We start from the raw sequence: 24,126 nt of genomic DNA, 5'->3' as shown, positions 1-24,126 counted from the left end.
TGCCTGTACTTGTCCAGCAGTCTTGAACATACCCAAGGATGGAGATTCCACAACCTCTCTGGGCAGCCTGCTTTAGTATTTGGTGACACTCATCAAGAAAAAAAAAAAAAGTTCTGCAGGGGCTTTCTAGACATTCCCTGGGCACATTTTACAAGTTCATTGCATTGTTACTCCATTTCTAACCTTCTGCAGTGCCTCCTGACAGATCCTCTGTGTGTGCTAGGACTCTTGTTCAGCTCTTTGGTTCAGGATAGCCTTGTGAAATCTCCACCCCCTTACTAAACTCACTCTGCCCCTCATATCTTCTTGGACGGCACTTGGTTTCATGTCAGATATTTGCACCTCCTGGTTTTAATTCCTTTGCATGAGCAAGGTGACTGCATGACACAGGTACAACTCAGTTTACCATCACTTACTGCAGTGGTGTGAAACCTTTGCAGCTGGGTGGTTTTGAGCTCTCTGAAGTACTCGCCAGGGAATTGAGTTTGCTGCAAGCTGATCTCGCCTACCTTTTCAAATCCTACTGATCCTTCTAGTCTAAATGCTAAGTCTTGTAATGCGTGAGGAAGTTCTTAACGTGTGGGTTTTGTTACCTGATACTGTGAAACGTCCCAGTGGTTCTGCTGGTGCCTGACATTTGCTGACAGCTTTGTCTGCATTTTATTTAAAAAGACCCCTTTTTGTACCTGCATTGTATAGCCCAGGCATGCAGGGTTCTAGTTCCATGTTTGCTTAGGGGGAAAAAACTTAGGGAAAAAAAAATTGTGGCTAGCAATTTACAGAAAGATACGTAGCTTATTTTTGACTGTCATCTTTCCCGAAGCCCTCTTAGGAATCAGTGAAGAAGCAGCCTGCTTGTGGTAACCATTTATTATTTTTTTTCCTTTCCAAGTTGTTAGATGATGAGAGATGCTTTTGTTGAGGAGTGTGGGGGTGGACCTGCAAGGTCTACAAGGTCTCTTGGCTTCTGGAATAAGACTTAGCTCTTAAAGCCATTTCTTCTGTCTGCCTAGACATGGTAAGTCCTTTGAAAACAAAGAAGCAACAGCAAAGAACCCTGTGCCTGGGAACACATAGCTGTTCTGGTTAGCTGCTCAGAGCTTGTGGTCTGTTGTCTGTCTTTGCCTCCTTGAACTGTCTGATTATCTTGTGATCAAGGTCATAGTGCAGAGAAAGGCCAAAAAATTAAGTTCTGTAACTTTCACATTGATTTCACAGAAGAAATTCTCACACTCCGCAGGAATTCAAGATTAAGGTATTTAGAATTCTGTTATTGAGTATTCATTTAGTGTAGTCATTTAGTACTTTAATTGTTTTTTATTTGGGAATCCTTCTCACTGCTGGAAGCAACTGAAGAGTTATTTGGTGCATGGCTTAAGTCTGGGCTGCCCCAGAAGGGTGGTCCCAGTGAGGTGTTCCCACCAGCATGGGCAGCAGGGAGGGCGCAGCCGTTCCCCTTCAGCCTGGCATTGTACTGACCATACCATGCTGTGCAAGTGTTAGGAAAACCATCTTATGGCATGGTGTGGAGGCTTATCCTACAAGCTTTCAGCATCTAGGTTAGTTGTTCTGGTTCAGTCTTAATGCTTGATACATGTACCAGATGTACATACTTACAGATGGAAAAATTGCAGGCAGTTGTCTTGGTTTGATAACCCCGGTTGTAGGGCCTCTTGTTTGCGGACATTAAATACATAAATACAAAGATGACGCTTAAATTTTGTTTCTCTTATTGTTCTGGAGATGACCTACTAAACTGTGTTCCGTTTCTTTCCATTAGCCTAAGCAGCTCTTTCTTATGGTATAGTAAAATATAGACTGAGCAGTTTTGAGCTTTATCTTTACATAAACATATATTTAAATCTGAAATGTGTAACTCAAAGTTCAGAGCAAATTTACAGTTTGCATGCTGTCTGTGCTACGCACCTGTGACATAAGAAAAACATTTAGTATTAAGCTCTGCCCCTGTTGAATTAAAGCAATCATTGATTAGATATTTGTTGCCAAGATTAAGTACTATTTTAATTACTTCCTTCTTTTGTATAAGAAGTTGTTTTTACAGCGACTGTAGACAGAAATATCTATGAGGTTAAGAGCCTGAAATAGCTTCTTAGTATTAGTTTGATTGTTGATTTTTTTTCCCCTTAGCTGGAAGTTGTTTAAGCTGTCCCTTGTGTTATTGCTCCCAATGCAGATGGCTTTCTGCCTTTGTTTCGGTTACCGGATGGGATATTGTTGGTTCGGCACCAGTGCCACAGTGCGTTCTGCAGCTCGGTCCGTGACTCACGCTCACAGCCACCTCGGGCTGGCAGTCAGCGCTGTTCTCCGCATAAATACTTGCTCTCTTTTCACCCCCGTGATGTCAGCTCCTGGTGGAAACTGGGTGCTGACTGTGAAAGGCACTAACCTGTTTCGTTGAGGAAGGAAATATTAAGTAAGTGCCTGAAAGCAAGAATAGCTTCCCAGCATGCTCAGATCGGTGTAACGATGGCTCTTCCCTTTTTGGCTGAAAATGTAAAGACGCATCAGAAACTTCTTAAATTCTGTGTTGAAAGTCAGTAATTGTAAGCAGATACCTTAGAAGAACTTTCTAACTCTGCTTCGTGCTGTCTAGGTTAGAGGTACATAGCGGCGTTTTTAAGTCCTGCTTCTTTGAATTTTCAACCTGCATTGGTGTACCAACCTTGCAACCATCGCAGATGTCGTAGGAAAACCTCCAGAAGAGGATTCCGATATATAATAACTTACGCTGAGTTAAAATAGAAATTACAAGTGAAATAACTACATAGAACAGATTAATGTTGTTTCTCGTTGCTTCTGCTCCTGTTAAACTAGTACTTTATAGTAAGGTATATGTTCTATAAGTCAGCTTTACCGTGATGACTGCGGAAAGCAGCTGCCAGCAGGCTGTGATTACGCAAGTATGAGCGCAAGTATGAAAAAGCTTTAGTTTTAGATCATTCCAGTGAATTTTCTGGGACTGCTATTGTCAGTTGCAACAAAACTGAAGCAAAGATATGGACACAAAAAGTTGAATAGTAATACCCCATTTAAGGAGTAGCTCGCTGAAGATAAACTAATTGGTAATAAGGAACTACACATTTCCTAAGACTTTGGGGGTAGGTTCTGTGTTTTTTGTTTTTTTTTATAGTGTTATGTGTTGCATGATGGGGTTAAGTTTTATTTCTTTCCTTTAGCCAACTTAAAGAGATCACTCACCAAGACAGATCCATGGATGAGTGAAGGGATGGATTTGTAAAGATCTAGTAATTAAGATAAGGTATTTTCATGCCTGACTTGTTTTTGTCACCAGGTCTACCTGCTCCCCCTCACCCCCAGTCCTTTTTGTTTTGATTCCATCTAAATTATTTATTATTATTATTTTTTGGAAATAAGAACCTAATGATAATAAACTATTGTTTGATGATGATGATAATAAAAGCTCCCTAATTGTTGCATCTGTTGAGTAAAAATGTTTACTTATGTATTTCTGTTTTCTGAAAGTTAAAAGTTTTTTTCCTGTTTGTTTTTACTAAAAAATGTACTGTAATTTTATCTAGTAGAAGCACAGCATTGAGATCCATATCTTTAGCGTAGTAACAAGATGTGTTGGTCGCATTCATGTTCACGTACGTCTCCGCAGCTTCAGGAAGGCTGAACAGAAAGGCTTTCAAATGGGTCTTGTTACTCAGTGTGTTTACTTGGCAGGTCGAGGTGAGACTTACGTGCGGTGTCTCATATCTAACCAGCTTTTAACAGGCAAGCCGAGAGCACAGGCGCAGCAACAAATGGCTGCTTTCAGTAGTTAGCTGGGCACCATGTGGGGTTTAGACTTGCTATTCCGTTGGTGACTGATGAGCTTTAGGAGGTTTCAGTTCCTTCTAACCAGTACAGTCTCTGTCTGTCCTGGAGGTTTTCTTCTCCTAAAATTGTCCAGATGCCGAAACGAACCGTTTTGTATTTTTCCAGAATCTGAAGGGATAGAAACCAGTTCTAAGAATGATGCAAAGATATGGACTGGGAATATTTTGGAGTGGTGGTTTTAAAAGGTACTAGCTGTTTAAAAATGATGATCAGTAAAAATTACCCCTGAGCAGCCCTTGGTAATGTTTATAAAATATGAATAGCTTATTTGTCAATAACAAGTTATGCAGCTGTAGCAGGTTTTGTGCTGCTGCTGTATAGCGTTACCCGCTGTAGGCATGTTCAGCCTTGCCCTGTGCTGCTTGGCTTTGCTTGATTTATTTCATTGCAAGCTGTCTGTATCAAATCAAAGAGTGCAAAGAGACTTCCTGAAGTAGCACTTCTGTGTCCCTGTTGTCAGTGAGGACCATGATGCGTGCGACAACGGATTGTTTGGTTTAAAGGCCTAGCAACTTTAAAGAGTTTTAAATTGAGTTGTATTTCTGTAAAATAAGAATATCAAACAAACCTAACTTAACGAAGCATTAACTTCTGTGCATCATAACATCTGGATTTATTTACTGGTGCTGTGACTTTTCTGAAATGAAGCTGTTTACCAAAGAAAAAGGATGAGAAGCTGGAGAGGGAGGGGAGTGAAGCACCTCTGCTTCCGCTATAGTGTGCTATTAAGGTTTCTTGGTTGCTTGCTTTGGGAAGAAAAACAATAATGAACTGCTTCGGGTTTGGAAAACTATTCATGAATGTGTTGCATAGATGTTTGGGAAGTTTGATGCACAGCATAATAATTATCTATAGTTCTACGGCATGACCAAGTGAAGCAGGTGCATACTGATGAAGGTATACATACACGTACAGCATGTGGAGAAAGGATTCCTTTTTAAAGATGGATTTTGCATAGTGACTTAAAAGGAAAAATAAAATGTTAAGCAGACTTCTTTGACATGTAGTCACTGGTACTGACCGGATTTCATATGCTCATTGTGCTCATTTTATTTTTTCTCTTTTCATGATGATGCTCTGTGATGCTGTAAAGAGCAGCCCAGTGTATTGCTTGCGTCTTGCTTTTTCTGCTGGTGCTGTAGTGAGGGAAACAGCTTTTGTAAAGCAGAAGGCCTGATTTCAGAGCAGGGAGGGGATCCGGAAGAGACGGGAAGGAGTGATGAAAGTAGGGGGAAGCTGCAGTCGTAGTGGAGTTGCACCACAATCTGTTGGTTTGGGTTGGCTTGTTTTTTTTCAACGAGTGGTGGTTTCTCATCGTGTTGTCCAACAAGAGTTAGACAGCTGTGGAGTTAAATTCTTCTGTCCTTCTCGGAGAAACCTTTGGTACAATCTTTTACAACTTCCCATCGCTTTGCCAGCTGAAGGACATTGTCTGGATGACGAGGAAGCTAAATACTTGTGTTTCCCTTTCAATCACTGTTCACTCATCTTGAGAGAATTAATTGAAAAGATGAGACTTGGAAGGTCCAAACCACTAGTAGTACTATTAAGAGTAACTGAAAACTGAAATTTGAAAAACTGAAATATAAAGCACAAGTTATCAAGAATCCAGGGAAGTGAGATGAAGAAGATGGCACAAAGGCTTTTCCCCTACCCTGCAGTGGGTGTAGTTTACACAGTGAGTTGAATTCAAAGGAGATGATAATCTAAATTTATTTTCTGACTTTGTTTTAGCTAGCCTCTAATTAGTTATTTTTTTCTTTTATAGCTTAGTATAAATTATGTAAGCACCACAACAAGAGTGCTTTACCAGGCAAGTGCTCTTATTATACTAAATGGAATTAATGAGTAAAACTATGAATATGTGTTTGCAATACTAGCATTTGAGACCCTAAACTTGCAAGCTGAGCTGCACAAGCAGACTTATGTAAACTTTCCAAAAGCTTTAAAATGTGTGTCTAATTATAGAAGGTTAAGTATACTGAATTTAAATTTTTTTTTTCCTAAGGCCATGTGGTTATGATATTGTTGAGATTCCATAATGCCTCCTGCCGTGACAGACAGCCTTGACATCTGGGCAGTGGATTCACAGATTGGTGCTGATGGCTCAATATCTGTGGACTTCCTATTGCCCACTGGAATCTACATCAACCTGGATGTCCCTCGAGATGCCACCATATCTCATATTAAACAGGTAATACCAAATGGCCAATTAACTTATATTTGGAATGTGTTCTGTTTCTGATTTTTATATGCCTTTTGGCAAATCAAGTAGTGAATCTGGGTAGGCATAAAAAATAAAGGTACATTCATAGCAGAATGATTGATACAGATGTATGTCTCTGGGGGTTTTGAATGTTTTTGGGCAGACGTCAAGGTCCAAAAAAAACCTTCTTGCTGATGGGTACACTTCAGCAGAGATTACCATGATTGTTCTATGTTAATACTGAATTGCTACATCTAAACTTTTAACATACCATTAATACATTGTACATTTATTTAACATTTCTCTGATAAGTGTGGAAACAGGAGATGCTGTGTCTGATTTGATTTTTAATATAGAAGTCATATATTGTGCTCCTGTTTCGTTTGATGGACACCAAAGGTGGATGCCTTAAAAACTACGTATGCCACTTCTTAAGTTTGTGTACAAGTGCCTTGTTGGGGCATCACTTAAAAAAAAGAATGAAAATCCTTGATTTATTTGCTGTGTGAAAGGTCTCTTTCTAAAATGAGTGTGAAAAATCCTTGTCTGTTTATTCAAAGGAAACAATTTTCTTTACCAAAGAAGGGCACTGACCTTTTTATTTTTTTAAACGTTTTTAATTCTTTTGGGACGTGATACTGTGGATTTTGTATTTTGAAAGACAGTGTTACAAACAGTTCACCCAGAGAATATCTTGTGTAATTGTAAAAGGATGGAATTAATAAAATCTGGTTGCTAAAATTCCAAGTTTTTTTTTTCTGTTCAAATTTGAGCAGTGGATTTGATCTGTTCTTGTTTTTGGTGTTTTTCAAATGCTTAGCAGGGGATAGCACAGTAACAATAACATCTTCTGCACTCTTTAAGCCCACGCTTGTAACACTGGGTAAGAGTACTTCTGTGTTAGTTTTCATACTGATGTGCTGTAACATAGATCTGAAGTTATGGAAATTCTGTGAATTTGGTGCATTGTTTTGACTGTGAAAATGTTCGAAATAAAGTTGATGAGGATAAACAGAGAGCTTACAAAACTTACAGTCAAGACGAAGGGACAAATTTATGTGCATTCTTATCTGAGCCTGTCACTGCAGAGGAGCACAGGCTGTATTAGTGCTTTATGATCTTTCTTCATTGATCCCTTATTTTATTAGAAGAAATACTTTTATCATTTTATCACAGTTATATTTCCTGGAATTACTTCTGTGGTCAAAAATGCATAGCAATAGAATGCCTAGGATAGGTATACCCTCAGGTTACAGAGGGAATTCATGGCAGTGGCGGGCAGGGAAGCAGATCTCTGGAGGATGAGTGTGGTACCTTTAGCCTTCAGCCCATCTTTCCTTTCTGGACTACGTGAAAGACAGAAGTTGGGTAGTAAAATTACTTGAAAGGATAAAGGAAAGACTTCTAATCTAAGTGAATCTAAGTTGAAAGTGTGCATATAATTGTGGCTTCTTAGATCCAGAAGTCATTAAACTAAAATAGTTTCTCACAACTCTGTAACATCCTTTTGCCACGCATATGTTGATAATATGAAGGTAGCATTAAAATAGCTCACCGAACTATGGGTTCTTAGACCTTACTGATGTCTTCCTTTTTCAGGCTGATTCCATTTAACTTTATTATTGTTACAGAAAATTCGTAACCTCATGCTTGCATTTGTCTTTATTTTTTTTCCTGTGAAATATATTGTTAATGGAAAAATAATGTGAATTTGTTTTAATGACTTGCGTGTTCTTTGCTCTTCCTTTCCTCTCAGCTTTAATTTAGACACATCACTCTTAATTTTTCCTTTAGTACAAATTTCACTTGAAGGATTTTAGGCATGACATGTATGGATCTTTGTAGATCCATGGAATTCCTTAATTAAAAGAACTTCTTTTTCTTAAGTGGTATAGTAAATCTGGCAATCTGGTTGCCTTGCATGTAAGAGGTTACTTTTAACCATTTCCTTTGATATGGATTGAGATTGGAGTCTTGCTGTTAGGTAATGCCATCTAGTAATAAAGTCACAGACTGTTGAAAAAGGGCTTGTTATTAAAGCTGGACATGTGCAAGAATACTTGCTTTAAAGCCTTTTAGTAATAGGGTTGTTGTTTTTAGGGTTGTTGGTTTTTTTTCCTTCAAGTTTAATAAACATGAAGAACTTATGAACTTAGGCTGGTTAGTAACAGGTGTGTATTATGCACAAAAAGTAATATTTTGTTTGTTCTGTACCAACTTAGTTTTTCCATTAAAATAATAATAAAAAATATTGAAAGTAAATTTTTGCAGTTTTCCTCATGAAGAGTTATATTAAGAGTTGAATCACTTTGCTGTTTCCAAGTGAAAACTGCCTCTAGGCTTGGTAAACATAAACATAAGGATGGAAATTCAAATTTCAACATCAAGATTCAGTGTGACTAGCTGTGAGAATCAAGAAGGACGCTTTCTGGGGGAAAACATTAGATTTCAGCATTGAAAATAAATGTTAATGGAACAACACTAAACACCAGAGAGCGACACTGAAAATGACACAGAAGTGGCTGTCTCTCTGTTTTTCATGTCAGCAGCACAGAGAACTAGTTCTTTTTCTAGCTTTGTCGTCTTTCCTGCAATAAATAGTAGTCCTTCTACTTAAAGTAGGAGCGCTTGACTCACAGCTCAACTAGGGGTTGGGTTAAATTACATTTTCTTTAAAACTGAAGCCTGTAGCTGAAATGGCAAGTAAACTGCTTGGAGAATTTCCTCTAAATTTGTCTTCACAAAAAGCTCCTCTTGTTTTGGGCTGTCTTAAAAGCTGACTCAAAAAAATGAAGGAATGCTTCCAAATGAAGCGAAGGAAGTGGGGTACGTAAGGAAATAACCACAGGTTTAAAGAATAATCGACTGACCTTTCATTGGATAGTGGCCACGTGAGGGTAACTTTGGAAAAGCGTAGTAGGTGACTTACAATAACAAGTAACCTGCTTCTTGAGCATAATAAACTTCTAAAAGAAAATTGAAAAGGGTTATTTCTCATTCCGTTCCACTGCCTGGTTAGCAAGCGTGTTGTTTGTTAATTCCTATTCAGTCTGATGGTGTTCACTTCTTGATAGAAATCATTTTCTTTATGTAAGTAGTAGCTTCAAGTAATTAATTGTACTCCTGGCTTGAAACTTTCTAGATGCTAAAATACTCTTTTTAAGCAGTGGACCACTTGGTTTTGTAGAAGAACTGAGAACGTTACTAGGAATTGAAGTGATCTATGTTTTGTGCTATACTCACATACTTGAAATGATTCTGACTAGAAAAATGACGTTGTTGTAGTAAAAGGTTAACCTGGGCAACAACGGCTTAGTTGGTCAGATAACAATCTGTGGGTAAAATTATGAAAAAGCTGATAGTACTTGCAACTGATAAAGAATTTAAAAAACATGTATGTAAGTGCCAACAATAAGGGACCTGTGTGGCTTTCTTGACATTTGCAACACATCGAACCGTAACATGCTTATAAACAGGTACTGTTGATACTTAGCTGTTTTTCAGAGAAAAGGAGGACTTTCATGGAAATCACTGACTTTAAAACAAACAAAAATGAAAACGTAGCATAGAGTATTAACAGCTTTGTTCCCAGCACATTGCTGTGACAAGCCCTAATTTGGGGATATTTGGATTTATAAACAGAGGACTTGAGAGCAAGTGTAAGGAATTTGTCTTGTGTGAGGAACTGTTAAGATTAAAATAAGTGGGGGAAAATGAAAAATAGCCATTATTTGAGGGCTGGGGAATTAAAAAAATAAATAAATTTCTGCAGACGCTGTAATTCTACCAGGCCAGTACTGTGGGTGATGGTGAGTGTCTGCTTTCAGTGGGAGTCAGTTTTGGGAACTTGATCTTTATAAATATTATGATGCTTAAGGGTTATAATAAGTACTAGTATCTGGAAATTATAGCCAACTCAAACTAAAATGGAACCACAGATCCTTAAGTAATGTAATTAGCTAATGGAGGATAACACAGAGGAAATCATAGATTTGGTATCTTTTGATATCTTTGAAATAGAAATTTTTGTTCTAGGCCAAACAAAGCTTTTGCACAGATAGGCGCAATGTACTGGGATACATTTTTGGAAGGCAGACTTGGTCGTATGAATCTCTGAAATATATGCAGGTGTTTTCAGCTTGGCAAAAGGAGTTCAGTTCAACTTTTTTTTTAAGGTTTTTCAAGAAAGATTTTGTTTGTTATTGATCCTGCAATTCCTGTTTCAAAATAAGTTTTAGAAACAAATCCTTAAAATCTAAACCTTTAAAAGTAGGACAAAAACATTCTCACAGACAAATTTTAATAGTATTTAGATAAAAGAGAGTTCTATTTTGTTTCCAAATTTAATGTCTGGGAAGAATTTATGATGGTGACCTGCAAGTAGCTTACAAATAAATTTATTCTGAGCTTCTGCAGACAACAGGGGATTTGTTATTCAGAAATCAGTTCTATAGTGGGAACACACTGACCATATATTACAATCGTCACAAGGCTGGGTGCAGCTGGGTGTGTGTGTAAATATCAGGTATAGATGTGTCTCGAGGAAGGAGGATCTTTGATAGGAGGTGATGGGAATGGGTGGAGGAGAATGACAGTTTGCTGGTTGGCACCAAAAACATCTGCCTCCAAAATCAGTAATGCTCTATTGTCCTAGTGAGTGACAGCCACAGTCCTGCAACTTTTCTGGAAATGGGACTGTATAGTGTCAGTGCCAGGATGAGCATCAGGATGAGGGTTAGCGCTGCCCTTCTCATCACCTCCCATTACTTGTCCCTGTGTACTTTTAACCTCTGGGATGTTTATGCATACTAGTTACTGCATAAAAATAACCACATGATAGAAAGTAAAACAAAGACAAAGCAAATGTATAATGACATATAGGGATAAAAATGAACCAAGTTAACAAACATACTATTTTTTTTTTCCCTCCAGCTGTTATGGAAGCAGGCACATAGCTATCCACTCTTCCATCTCCTTATGGAGATTGACTCTTACATGTTCTCATGTGTGAATCAAACTGCTGTACATGAAGAATTAGAGGATGAAACACGAAGACTTTGTGATGTTAGACCCTTTCTTCCTGTCCTTAAACTAGTGACAAGGAATTGTGATCCAGGAGAAAAGTTGGATTCCAAAATAGGTGTCCTCATAGGCAAAGGTAATTACATTTACTTTTCATTTTTCAAAAACTTTGTTTTGTAAGAGGGTTTTATTTGCTAACAATGGAAAAAAAATAAAATATTTTCCTTCTCTTTTTGTCCCTGACAAAATTTCCCTTTCTCAAACAAGTATTAATAAAGTTTAAAATAATTTAAACACTAAAGATGAAATGTCTGAAAGTTGGTGAAAGCTACTCTGTATTGCAGTTCAGCACTGTATGATATTACTGCACAAAAGGAGCAAATTTTACCTTATATGATGGGAGAAAAATTTATATTATTATTATTAAGTGATGGAAAGCATAACCCCTGAAAAGTGTTACCATCTAACAACAAAGTGGATACACAGAGGGAACTAGAAATTACTATGGGTTTGGTATACATGTTTTCTGAGTTGGTTAACAATGTAATTCTTGGTTTTGCTCTCAATTGTAGTGCTGATTTTCAGCAAACAATGAAAAGCTATTTTTAAAGGTTTTACAGTAACTTGTTCTTGATGTTATTTCAGAATTTTCAGCTTTTAAATTAGTCTGGTTATACAGTAAAGATTGACAGGGTCATGTGAGGTCGTACCTCTTGTTTTAAGACAATGAACCATTGTTAGCTCTTTTATAAAGACTGCAGGTTTTGTTTAGATTTCAGCAGTATGCTGTCTGCCTATTTGTTAAAACCAACAATGGAAACAGTTAGATAGTTTAACCATTCAAACATTCTGAGAGATTACATGAAATTCATGTTCTTTGGTTGCATATTTTGCTTACCGTAGCTGCACAGGATCCTTCTTTCAGCAACCCCTATTCTGTACCTCAGTAGTGAAAAAATGTCTTCCAGTCTAAGCTTATAAACTTAGTGTTTCATTCTAAAAGGTGTTTAGTGCTTTTTGCAATTTGGACAATGTCCTTCAAAGTTTGGGAGAAACACTCTTGCAGGTCCTAAACTTCCTGAAGTACTGAAGAACCACAGCAGTGGGGGCTCTCCACTGCGTATTCTTCCTTTGTATATTTTGGAAAACGAACTTTATTGGACTTGGATTGGTTGAACTTTCAGTGCTGTCACTTTTACTTGAGTAGAGGGTTTATTTTAATCACTTGGAAAAATCAAGAATAAATTTATCTATTTGCAGTCCCACTCTCATTTTTTTGCCTTTTAAACAAAATCTAAAAGGCACTGTCATCTTTCAGGGGGCAGAGGGGGAAGATGATAGCTTAAAAACACTTCCTCCCATATGCATTTGTTATGATGCATTTACTGCGCTTTGTTTGCATCGTCTCTTGTCAGGAGAGACATTAAACTTCCCAATCTATTTCAAAATCAGGGTGAGGTTGGATTTCCCATTTAATGTTAAGCGAAGCATTGGTTCTTGCTGTTTAAACAATCATGCCAGGCTGCATGGGAATTATGAAACTAACTTTGCAAGTCCACTGATGTACAGGAGGATGTACAACCCAGCTCACTTTTGAGCACTCACTTTAGATGGAATATCTGAAGAAAACCACTTATACAACCTTACTTTAAGATAATAAAGGTTTGGGGAGGGGTGGTGAATAGATAATCTGTACAGGTAGGTACAAATCACTTTGACTGTACTCTTCTAGGTCTCCATGAGTTCGATGCCTTACAAGATCCTGAAGTGAATGACTTCCGAGCTAAAATGCGGAGAATCAGTGAGGAAAAAATACAGTCACTCGTGGGTCTTTCCTGGATGGACTGGTTAAAGCACACTTACCCACCAGAACAGGAACCTGTTATCCCAGAGAACTTCCAAGATAAGCTGTATAGTGGAAATCTTGTAGTGGCCATTCATTTTGATAACTGCCAGGTAGGAATGGTTATTCATCATATTTAATGTGCTATTCTTAATTCTGATCTGAGATAGAATGTGATTGATCATGCAAGAGAAATAGAATATCAATGTTATGGTTTTTGATTCAGAAAGCAAATTCTTTTACCGGGTTGATTGACTTTTGAAAGAAAGGGAGGAAGCCAATGGCCAGTCATGAACTGAACTTCTGAAGTCAAATTGTAGTTCTACTTTTTTGCTTTTAAAGTGAAAATATACAGCTCTTACATTTTGTATTATTTCATGTTAATTTAAAACATAGAACATACTTCCAAGTTGTCACATTTTTTTTTGGCCAACTATTATTGTGTGACTTCACTGGGGATCAGTTGTTGGTCCAGGAGATGCTGATGAATTGGGAGATGCTGTATTTAAAACGTTTCTTTATGTGCGTGGTTCATTTTTTAACATCTTTAGGGTTAATCTGCTAATTAGTTGAGAAATAAGTGCAAAAAAGATGAATTATTATTCCCTAAATGAATAAATATTAACTGAAACCAAGAGTTACCTTTTTGTTTCTTGTAGTCCAGCTAACAGACCCCATAGCTTATTTCTGAAAGAAAAAAAAAATTAGTTTCCTCATAAAACTACTGTACTTCATTGTTTTGATGATAAAGTTGCTCTGATTCTACCTGAGTCTACCAATTCTCATCCACATTTTTACACTGTTCTTTTTAGTAACAGTGAGGTGTCAGCACGGGGAACCTTAAAATCTTAGAAGTGTGCAAAAATATATCAGACTATTTTTATTGTCCTTTTAGACCCAGTTGGTAGGTACTGACGTTCTAATGATTAAGCTGATTTTATTTACAAAGCTTTATTATTTCTGATACTGTCTTTATTAATGCTAAAAAAAATATCCAAAATAGTAAATCATACCTGACTCCGGAAACACTAAGCACAGAGATGAATACTGCACTTGGTAACCAGTAAGTAACCGGCTGATGTTGGGTGCGTAGGTGTTTTTACAAAAACAAGCAAAAACCACAAACAACATAACAAAACCCCTACGTCTTAGTGGAGGACTTGCAGTTTTGCAGGAAGAACGAGAATATGTATTTGTCAGCTTTTAATGAAAATATTGTGTATATATACACATGATAACGGTACAAAAAGAGTGCAGAAGTTCATGCTGGTACAAAATGCATTTGCCTGCCACTGTAATAGCTTAGGCTGCTGACATTTCAAATGTTTCAGATGCTTCTGCTGCCAGTTCTGACCTTCAAAGCTATTAACAGTTCAAATCAGAGCTGTTTTTTAGAGCAGTAAACTCTGTTCCAAACTACTTGCGCTGACTACTAAAAATCATCTCAGGAGAATTAAATAGGAAAGTATTGATACTGTTGTGTCCTTTCAGTAGGAACGCTGCAAGAAATAGAGAACAATATAAAACCAATCTAATCAGCTCTGGAGCAAGAGAAAGAAGCTGATCCACATTTCTGTGATACACATGTAAAGACCTACAAGTTGGAACTAAAGCAGCTGTCACAGGGCACCAACTTCCTGGGAAGAAAAGGTTTCATTCCCTGTCTACTCACTGTCAATTATGACAGGAGAAGAAAGCCTTCACTGTTTGGCAGAATTTGGAACAGGGGGAGCTGTTGTGAGCCATGCAGAAACTGAGAAAATAAAAAATGAATTTTGTCTGACTTTACACAGTTAGATTTTTCCATTAGGGCTGCTTGGCTTCTTACTGCTAACCTTCTATATAAATAAAACACGAGTAATAAGAATGAGAGTCAGATGACACTTTGTTTGTAAATAACTGCTCTTAGCATGTTTACATGTTCATGAATGCGTGCACAAAAAGAATAAAAAGCAAGCACCAGAACTTGACGAAATCAACATTTGCAAATACAGGTGTGCAGAACATAATATGGTAGATGAATGGAGAAGAAAGATTTCACAGAGGACCTTCATTTACATTTCTTTAAATGCATGTAAACCTTTCTTTTCCCCTAGTTTAAAAAGCAGTAACTTCTTACCTTTACCTTTTTAAAATCAGAAATCAAAACTAAAGATACTATAGATATACATAAATAGCCTTTAAAAGCTTGATTAGAATTTTGCTTTGCAAATGTGGAGTCTTTCCACATTGTATTCAGAATGCTATGGGTATTTGCTGCTATGCCTGTTTTCTGTACTGCCCCCAGATTAGACAGTGTTTCTGTACATAAATCACATTAACAGTTTACTCTGCTTTATTACTTGAAACATTATTTTTCTTCTGAGTACAATGATATATAGAGGATAACTAGGTAGCGGCCAAAAAGGAGAAAAAATGACACATCTAATACTGATAAATACCATTAAATGCATACATAACTTTTTTTTCTCTCATTCACGTTCTAAAATGTAAGGTTCTAGATCAACATCCTGATTTAGAAGCCTTTAAATCACTGTTGAGTCAGTTATCTTTTTCAATAATTGAGACCAATGCTGTGAATGTGAACTTGTTTTCTAAGAATTTTAAACATATACATGAGCCACATGCACATTTGACCTTGAATTATTCCATGATGCATCTAGTACGACAATAGCTTAGTAGAAATTGTAAGATGAGTAGCAAACTAAAATTTAATTTTATGAATTTGAAACAACTCTTTGCAGCTTAATTTAAAGCATGCAAAATCACAAATTGAAAGCCAGAGTGGGCTAAATATGGTAAGTTTAATATAAAGATCAATTTCTTTCCAGTAGAGGTTCCCCAAATGTGCTACTGATCTGCTATTGATTCTGTTTCAGTAAAATCTAAAAATAGCACGAAAATCTGAAATAGTTTGTTCAGCTTTGTTTTATTTGAATTTGGATAAAGTCCTGCATTTTAAAAATACCTACGATATTAAAATAGTTTGAGAATTGGCCATTTTGGGAGCTTTTATTGCTCCAACTGCGCTGAAGATGTCAAGGTTAAAAATGGCCTATTTTAACACTTTAACAGTGTAGAAAAGTTAAAGTAGACCATTTTAAACTGAGCAGTAACACTGAATGCTCAGGTTGGAACAGAGACACATATGAGAATATTTAACTGTAAGATAGCTTAAAGTTGCACAAATCTGTATCAGTTATATGTTTCTTGGAAGCCTATTTTTAAAGATTCATCCAAATATATCAGAAACTGTTTTAAAAATTACCTGAATTACTTTATTTCTAATATATTCAGATATTTTCAAAAACTTAAGATTTTATTCGTTATGTATGCTACAGTTTAAGTCTTGTATGTCTGATGGCGATGGGTTTGATATCAGCATCCCTGTTTGTGTTTTGTTAGGATGTATTTAGTTTTCAGGTGTCTCCTAACATGAATCCCATCAAGTTGAACGAGCTAGCAATCCGAAAACGTTTGACTATCCATGGAAAAGAAGATGAGGAAATTGATCCTGCTGATTATGTGCTGCAAGTTAGTGGGAGGCTAGAGTACGTTTTCGGTGATCACCCATTAATTCAGTTTCAGGTACATAAAGCTCTTTCTAATTTAATGTAATGATTAGTTTCTGGAGCCTTGGCCAAAATTTCACCATACATCATATGCCATCAGATGGTGAGCAAAGCTGTGCTTCCTCCTCCTGTCTGCTGCACTTTCCAATTGTAAAATACTTATGCACCATTTCCTTAGTATCTTTGCAATATAATACAGCTTCTTTGATTTAGAAGTTGTTGTAGGAATATTCTGTTAATAGCTATTTTCCATGGTCTTTTAGTATATACGCAACTGTGTGATGAACAGGACTCTTCCTCAGCTGACTCTAGTTGAATGTTGTACCATAAAGAAAATGTGTGAGCAGGAGATGATTGCCATAGAAGCTGCCATAAACCGAAAATCATCCAACCTTCCTCTTCCTCTGCCACCAAAAAAAACAAGGACAACAACTGTAAGTTGATGTGGAGAGTATGCAATATCCAAAAGGAAAAGAGAATTGTGGAATATAAATCACAATGCCTGGGATTTCTGCTGCTACTTCTGTTTCCCAGTGTAGGTCTCCTTGGTCTACTCAGAGCCCCCAGTTGCTTGTCAGAAATAGCAGGCCTTGTGGCTTTTGGGATAATTTTTACGTACTCTTGCCTCCTTCTTGCCCTCTTCCTGGCTTCCACAGAAAGACCCACTGTCCCCTTTTCATTGCTGTTGATTCTACTTTTAACCACAAGCCAGAAGAGCAGGTAATAATCTGGTACCAGCAACTGGAGAATTTATTGCAGAGATCAGTATTCTGCAGCTTCAACACAATGCGTAGGCTCCACTAGCTCGGACAGTGGTGGTCTCTGTTCTCTTATATTAGCCCATGTATCTTGCATGCTGTTGCCACTTCAATGATGGCAACTTTTGTCATCATATAAATCTAACTTTTCTTTTAATGTGGTGCTTTCCTTATTGTTAAACATACCATGGCTTTATGGCACAGTTAAAAGTTCTGTACTGCTGTTCTAAAGAAAGTGGCTTTGCTCTTTTAAATATTTAGCGTATATTGAGAGTGAATAATACATTTGAAGGGTTATTATGAATTATCAGCAAATAATATGCAATGAATGTTCTTTTTTCCTCCAGTATCTTCAGCTTAGTGTTTTTTCTACTTTTCTTTCCTTTTAGAGCATCTGTTATGCTTGTGTAGTTATGATAACAAATTCATTTTTTAGGAATTCAAATTCATGTTAAAAAAAATCTGTATTTTTTAGTTTGTAATTATGGCTTTGCTAAAAATGTTTAGTTCATCAAATTGGTCCAAATATGTTACACTGATCATGAGAAAACTTGCATCTTTGTTTCCCTTCTCAGAGTGTATGGGATGTTTGCAGCCCTTTCAAGATTACTCTGTTAAAGGGTAATAAACTAAATACAGAAGAAAATGCCAAAGTAAGTAATTACTTCTAGTTTCAGAAGACATTCTGTTCATAATTTCAATGCTTTTCTATGTTTAGTGAATTCAGAATGAAACCGCTTTAAGTTCAGTGAAAGTGTATTTTCACTTGGTTATATTGGTGCTATGGCTTAAGATCTTGCTTTATTGCTAAAAGTATTGCTTTATTGTTTGAAGTTGGATATGCACATTAGAACATTATTAATAATTACAGACAGTATGAAATGTGTGTTCATGTGATACTTGATTATTTTTTTTAAGTTGATATCTGTAAGTACTGATATTGGTATGAAATAAGCTTATTCAGACTAAGCTGCCATAAACATCTGACAAGCAAAAGTAGATTAAATACTAAACATTTTTCATGGGAACTTAAGGTAATTTTGTACTCCAGAATAAATTCTCTGTGAGTCTAAGCACTGATAGCATGCTTCTGCACGGTCTGTCTTTTATTGTCTAAACATGCTGAGTACACACACACACATACAAAAGAAAGCTGTAGTAGCACTTCCTGTAAAATGTACATGACTGGGCTACTGACTGTTTCACAGACCACAAGTTGTTAACACGTGGCAGTTTTTTGCACAATTACTTTAAGACCTCAAAAGACACTTGCCTTGGAAATAGAACAGCATTAATTTCCTTTATTTGGTTTGACAAACAATTATTTAAGTAAGTTCAAAAGAAATTCAATTAGCCATTGATGTTTGCTGTTCAGATGCTTTGTTCAAGATACCCAGTGCATTTTTCTTCAAAACTAGTGTCCCAACCTCCATGTGTATTAGGAATATTTCATTTTACTACATGGCTAAATGGACCTTAGTTACAGTTTTACTCTATTAGACAGCATGGCTGTGGAAATGGATGTCTGCAAAACCAGAAGTTTTCTTTTACTATATCTAAACCATTATTTGGCTATGTATTAGTATTATCTTCTTAGCCTTACACTCTGTAGACTCTTAGAGCCTTAAAATAAAAGGGAAGGAGGAGGAGAAGGTGGATTCCAGAAGCATTGTAGCTATCATATATATTTATATATTTTAAATATAGATATGTATATACCACACGCTTATAAAATACAAGCTTTGATTAATTTCAATATACATTTAGAGGAAAAAGAAAATATGTTGAGGAGAAACAATGAAAATTAATAGTTCTTTAGTATTGATTCTTGTGGACGCTATCTAAGGAGTATTTAGTATTTTGAATGCATTGTAGTCTTCAAAACCTAAGTGCCATAGTTACCAAATTTCATGCATTAATCTTGCAAGCTTGTGCATATTTCTTTGCATTGTCTACCTACACTGTTGTGGAATTGTTTCACTATTGAGAACACATTTGTTTCCTAGTTCTGATTCCTTAGAATGTGATGTTTAATTCACTGCTATTATTCCCCTAGTTTCACTGTACTTTGGACCAAACCAATATTCACTTTTGCTGAAACCACTAATTCATAAGTGCAGTGTTTGTAGTGGGGAAACAAAATGTTTGTTAGATGGGCTAGCGCTCTACCAGCGTGAGCTGTGTTGAGTATTTTCACCTAGAGCACCAGTGACTTCATTCAGCTAACACCGAATTTTCCAAATACATGATGTTTGAAATTGCTTTTCTTTTTGTCTTGCTATTTGGCTGCACCATTCTAACATACTATTTCATTAGTAAAAAAGGAGTGTCAGGGTGACAAGAAAAAAAAAATAATCCAATCCCTTATATTTTACAGGAATGGAAATCATAAAATTAGAACTGGTCAAGGGCAGGCAAAACAGCAGTGTGCTTCAGAAATATCCAGGCTGCTATGTTACTATCAAATTTTATTTGATCAGTTGAATTTTTCTCATTAAAACATCTTTTTATAATTACGAAGTGAAAAAAACTTCCCCGGTCAGGGAAGTCTGGTGGCCTACAAAGTGATAATATCAGATGTCAAGAAGTCAAAGAACAATATCAAAAACTATGCAAATGTGAGTTTTAAACCCTGGTTTTAAACAAATCAGGTAGATACTAAAGCATTTACTTTTAACTGGTTTTAAAGCACAGGCAGATAACACACTAAATGTAATCATAGTGTCATAAGATAGCTTTCAATCAGCGAAGGAATTTGGTTGTAAATTCAGTTGAACATATAATAAATCTCCAAATTTGTTGGTAAAGGACCATCTGGTGACTTGTTTCAAAAAGGCTGTGAACAAATTTTAGTAGGTTCCCTGGCATCAGCCACAGACAGTATTTCCTTTTTGAAGAATATAATGCTGCAATCTGTAATTAGATTTAGAAAAGAACTATAAATGTAAACAGGAATTTTGACTGCATGAATATATACATACATAGTTATGTATATGTATGCATGCGCACATATAGTCTGTATACATCTTAGATTGTCTGAAGTAAGATTTCTTTAAAGTGTGTTCTCTGTTTCATGGATGCTCATGTAGCTATTCATAACTCACGGTGGGGAAGCATGCCAAAAATAGGTAAAAGGGGGTTTTATGAGTATCACTGGGACTCATGTGAATGTCTTCTAAATTGAATATTTCCTTTCAGTGATTGGGAATAAAATTGGGATTATATGTATATATGCAAGTCAACTGAATCAGTTTAATAATGAATGTTCCTATAGCTCCTGTGTCAAGAAGGAGTGTAACTTACTACGGTGTTCTCCAAGACCTAATACCTCTGCCTATGCTATGACAGCAACCTCCTGATCTGTGATAGTAATTTAAATTACTTTTATCCAAAAATTATACCAAATTATGAACATCTCCCACTTTCTCTAACAGTGCTCAGAAACAATGATAGCTTAAAGTGAATGTTAGGAAGGCTGTTTAAGGAACATAAGGAACCTGAAAATTCAATTTACCTTTTACTCCTCTAGCTGTAACATTGATAACTTCTTTTTGAAGGTGACCAAAGGACTATAGACTGTTTCTCCTTCACTGCCTATCTTTCTCCATTGATATTTTGAAGGTCACCTAAAAGAAGTTGACATATTTCTTACTTTGTCGTTTTGGCAACAAAAAATGAAGACCTCCTTGTCATTCTTACTGAAACTATTCAAGAGTATGGAAGCTTGGAAACGTGCAGTTTTCTGTGTACATATGTTATTAAACAGAAATGCAGGAATTAGCCACATCTTAGCATTGACCTATCATGTGTTTAATTTCAGTGCCAATAACTCCATCTTTTTCTCTTCTCTCCCTTCGCCTTTCCTGTTCCTTGTTTTTGTAGTTCAAGCTAGCCGGTTTTGTTGGTTTCTGGGTGCTAAAGACAAAACAGAATTCCTGGGAATTATGTACGTTATTATTACCATTACAGGTGATTTCTGATGTCAGTCATCAGTATCCCTCCATACATGTCTATAAACAGTTTAAATCAAAAATGATTTTTTTCTTAAGTTGGAAAAACCCCAAACTTTTCTTAGAAGCACAAATTGGTTCTAGCTGGAGATTAGAATTTAGATTCACACAAATAGTCTTACCTTTTTCATTCTGTTGTTGTTGCTTGTTTCCTATGCTTTCTTTCAATGTTAGGTATGTTAAGTTAAAAGCATTTATATATTAATTTATTGCATTTATTACTACAAATGAGAGATTATTACTAGTAGTATGTGGCAATATAATTCAGTATTACAAATTGGCAGTCAATGTTACTTGAACAAATATATTTTGATTTGGCTATCAAAATGCAATTTTTCCATCTATATAAATAGTCAGATGGGAAGAGACTAATCTTTTGTGTAATTCATAGTTACTTCTGCTATTGAATGATGTTTGATTTGCCACTAAATTATTCTACTCCGATTAAGTGTGACTCACCTTTGTTTTTAAAAAATAGGTATAAAATATCTCTTCTGTTACTCAGCTGCTCGTTTTAGCTTCTCTAAAATCTGGACTTTGTTTTTTCAAGTTGTCTCTGTTGTTACCATGTTTTAAAATGTCCTCAGACCAAGAATAATGAAATATATTTTGAGGTAGACTCCAGTATTTCTGTGTTTCTAAAATATTTTGGTGAGAATACATGGGGAGGGGAAAAGGAAAGGTCCTGATGAGGATGCATAGCTAATTAAATGATGAAACAAAAAAGAGTTACTGTTTTAGCACGTGAACTGTTTATAATGTTTGCTTTCTGGATGAAATCAATATAAAAACAATTTAATATTGATTTAGGCATGGAATATTTTCTGGAAGAAATAAGTCATATGAAAAGCCAGGTGTTATTTCTTATGCCTGTTGTTGAGTAAGTTGAAAAGTATCTCAGAACACAGATTCGCGGGGGGGTTGTTTTCAGCAGAGGTAATTTCTATGGAAATAATTTTCTATAAAAATATGGAAAATTCCTATAGAAAAAATGCCATGACAGTTCTTATTTTCCGTAGTATGTCTTACTCCTCGTCACGTGTACAAAGCAGCATCTGTTAAATAGTGTGCTGGCTGTTTCCGTTGTCATTAATAGATGCAATCTTCTAATTTTAGTTTGTACGAGTAACTTCTTCTTCTTCCATAACATGCTGGCCAGAAACATGAATAGCAAAGTAAAAAGAATTTGTTCTCAATAATTGTTTGTTTAATTTTAAAATCTCAAAATTATCGTTTGTTTTCAAGTTAGAAATATTGAATAAATGTATATGTGTATGTTCTGTGTAGTATTCTGCGCAGAATTCTGTGGCAAGTTGTAACATTTTTTTCTCTCATTTCTTTATTGCAGGTTCATGTTAGGGCTGGTATATTCCATGGTACAGAGCTCCTTTGTAAAACAATTGTAAGCACAGAAATATCTGGGAGAAGTGACCACATTTGGAATGAAGTACTAGAGTTTGAAATAAATGTCTGTGATCTACCAAGAATGGCAAGGCTCTGTTTTGCAGTTTATGCTGTGATGGATAAGATGAAAACTAAAAAGTCAACTAAGGCAATGAATCCCTCCAAATACCAAACCATTAGGAAAGCAGGAAAAGTGGTAAGTATGTCTTTTTTTTTTTTCTGGGTGTACCTCTGAATTATATTTCACTGAATATTGAAAAATCTTTCATTGTCTTCACTTCAGTGTTCAAGAATACGAGATGAAAAAAATCTATGTATTTAAGAATCATATGTATGAAAAATCTCACGTTGGTATGAAAAAACACCTTTTCTTCTCAGACAATGAAAAAGGCATCAACATTTTGGTTATAAGCAAGCTGGCAAATGGCTGCTTAACAAATTATATTTTTAAAAGTTAGTTTTGTTCTAACTCATAGAACTTGAGAGAAGTTCTGATGGGAAAAAAATTAGCATCTTGGCTCACATTCAGGGAAACGTATTTTTTTACATTGGCAGAGTGGCATCCTTAAAATTAATTCTTACTGTCTCAAAGGGACTGGAGCACATACTGAAAACTATGCTTGTGTTTAATTGCTTTTCTGAAAGACAGCAATACTAAAAAAAAAAAAAAAAAAAGAAAAGCCACCAAAACTCTGGCATGTTAGCTTCCATGTAATTTTTTTTTCTTTTAACAGCACTATCCTGTAGCCTGGGTAAATACCATGGTATTTGATTATAAAGGACAACTGAAGAATGGAGAATTTGTACTGCACAGTTGGTCATCATTTCCTGGTAAAGTTTAAATTTCGAGACTTCTGTTTGAGATACCTGAGACTAAAGAAGACTAGTATCAAATAGTAGAATATTTACTACATGCATGTCCAGTTCTCTTGTCATCATCTCTTTGCTACTCACATTTTTTTATGTGGATAAATATATAAAGTCTTAATGTCTTTCATGAGAGTACTGTTTATCAGGAAAGAGGAAAGATGAGAGCCTGCTTGAAAATAGTATTCTCAGTGTTTTGTTATGGAAAGAAAATCTCATGAAAATAGAGATCCATATCTGTTATATGTTTTTTTTAAAAATGCATTTTAGGTTTCATTTAGTTCCCTGTGCTATGTATCTTAAACTAAACAGGGTAGCTATATTGTATATGACAATATTGGAGTTAGCAAAAAATGTGAATTAGAATTTGGTTTTTAAGGCTTGCTACTAAATGATTTGGATTGATTAGGACAACAGTCTGAAATCTACAAGTTACTCTTAATTTCACCCTGAGAAATACTGTATCAACCTGGCTCTAATGCTGGAAAAAAAAGTGGCTTAAAATTTTTTACTCTTTTTCATACTATTTGATATAGAGGTAGTCTATATACAGGTTTACAGAGACTCATCTTATTGGGAC

General features: G+C 36.0%; 1 protein-coding gene across 8 annotated transcripts in view; it reads left to right on the top strand.

Annotated features, from left to right (window-relative positions):
• Window positions 1–24,126, top strand: part of PIK3CB (phosphatidylinositol-4,5-bisphosphate 3-kinase catalytic subunit beta) — a 109,274-nt gene that overhangs the window by 59,593 nt on the left and 25,555 nt on the right. For all 8 annotated transcript variants that reach the window (XM_080605185.1, XM_080605183.1, XM_080605186.1 and 5 more), the window contains 8 exons: window positions 5,873–6,058; window positions 11,003–11,228; window positions 12,825–13,048; window positions 16,341–16,523; window positions 16,771–16,941; window positions 17,841–17,918; window positions 22,624–22,875; window positions 23,414–23,510. In XM_080605185.1, the coding sequence (XP_080461311.1) occupies window positions 5,906–6,058; window positions 11,003–11,228; window positions 12,825–13,048; window positions 16,341–16,523; window positions 16,771–16,941; window positions 17,841–17,918; window positions 22,624–22,875; window positions 23,414–23,510 (1,384 nt within the window). In that variant the 5' untranslated portion in view covers window positions 5,873–5,905. The remainder of the gene's footprint in view (window positions 1–5,872; window positions 6,059–11,002; window positions 11,229–12,824; window positions 13,049–16,340; window positions 16,524–16,770; window positions 16,942–17,840; window positions 17,919–22,623; window positions 22,876–23,413; window positions 23,511–24,126) is intronic.

Source organism: Anser brachyrhynchus (assembly GCF_964034855.1).
Source record: "Anser brachyrhynchus genome assembly, chromosome: 9".
NCBI classification, from domain to species: Eukaryota; Metazoa; Chordata; class Aves; order Anseriformes; family Anatidae; genus Anser; species Anser brachyrhynchus.
The sequence above is the reverse complement of the archived record's forward strand: the minus strand, read 5'-3'. Positions and strand labels throughout refer to the sequence as shown.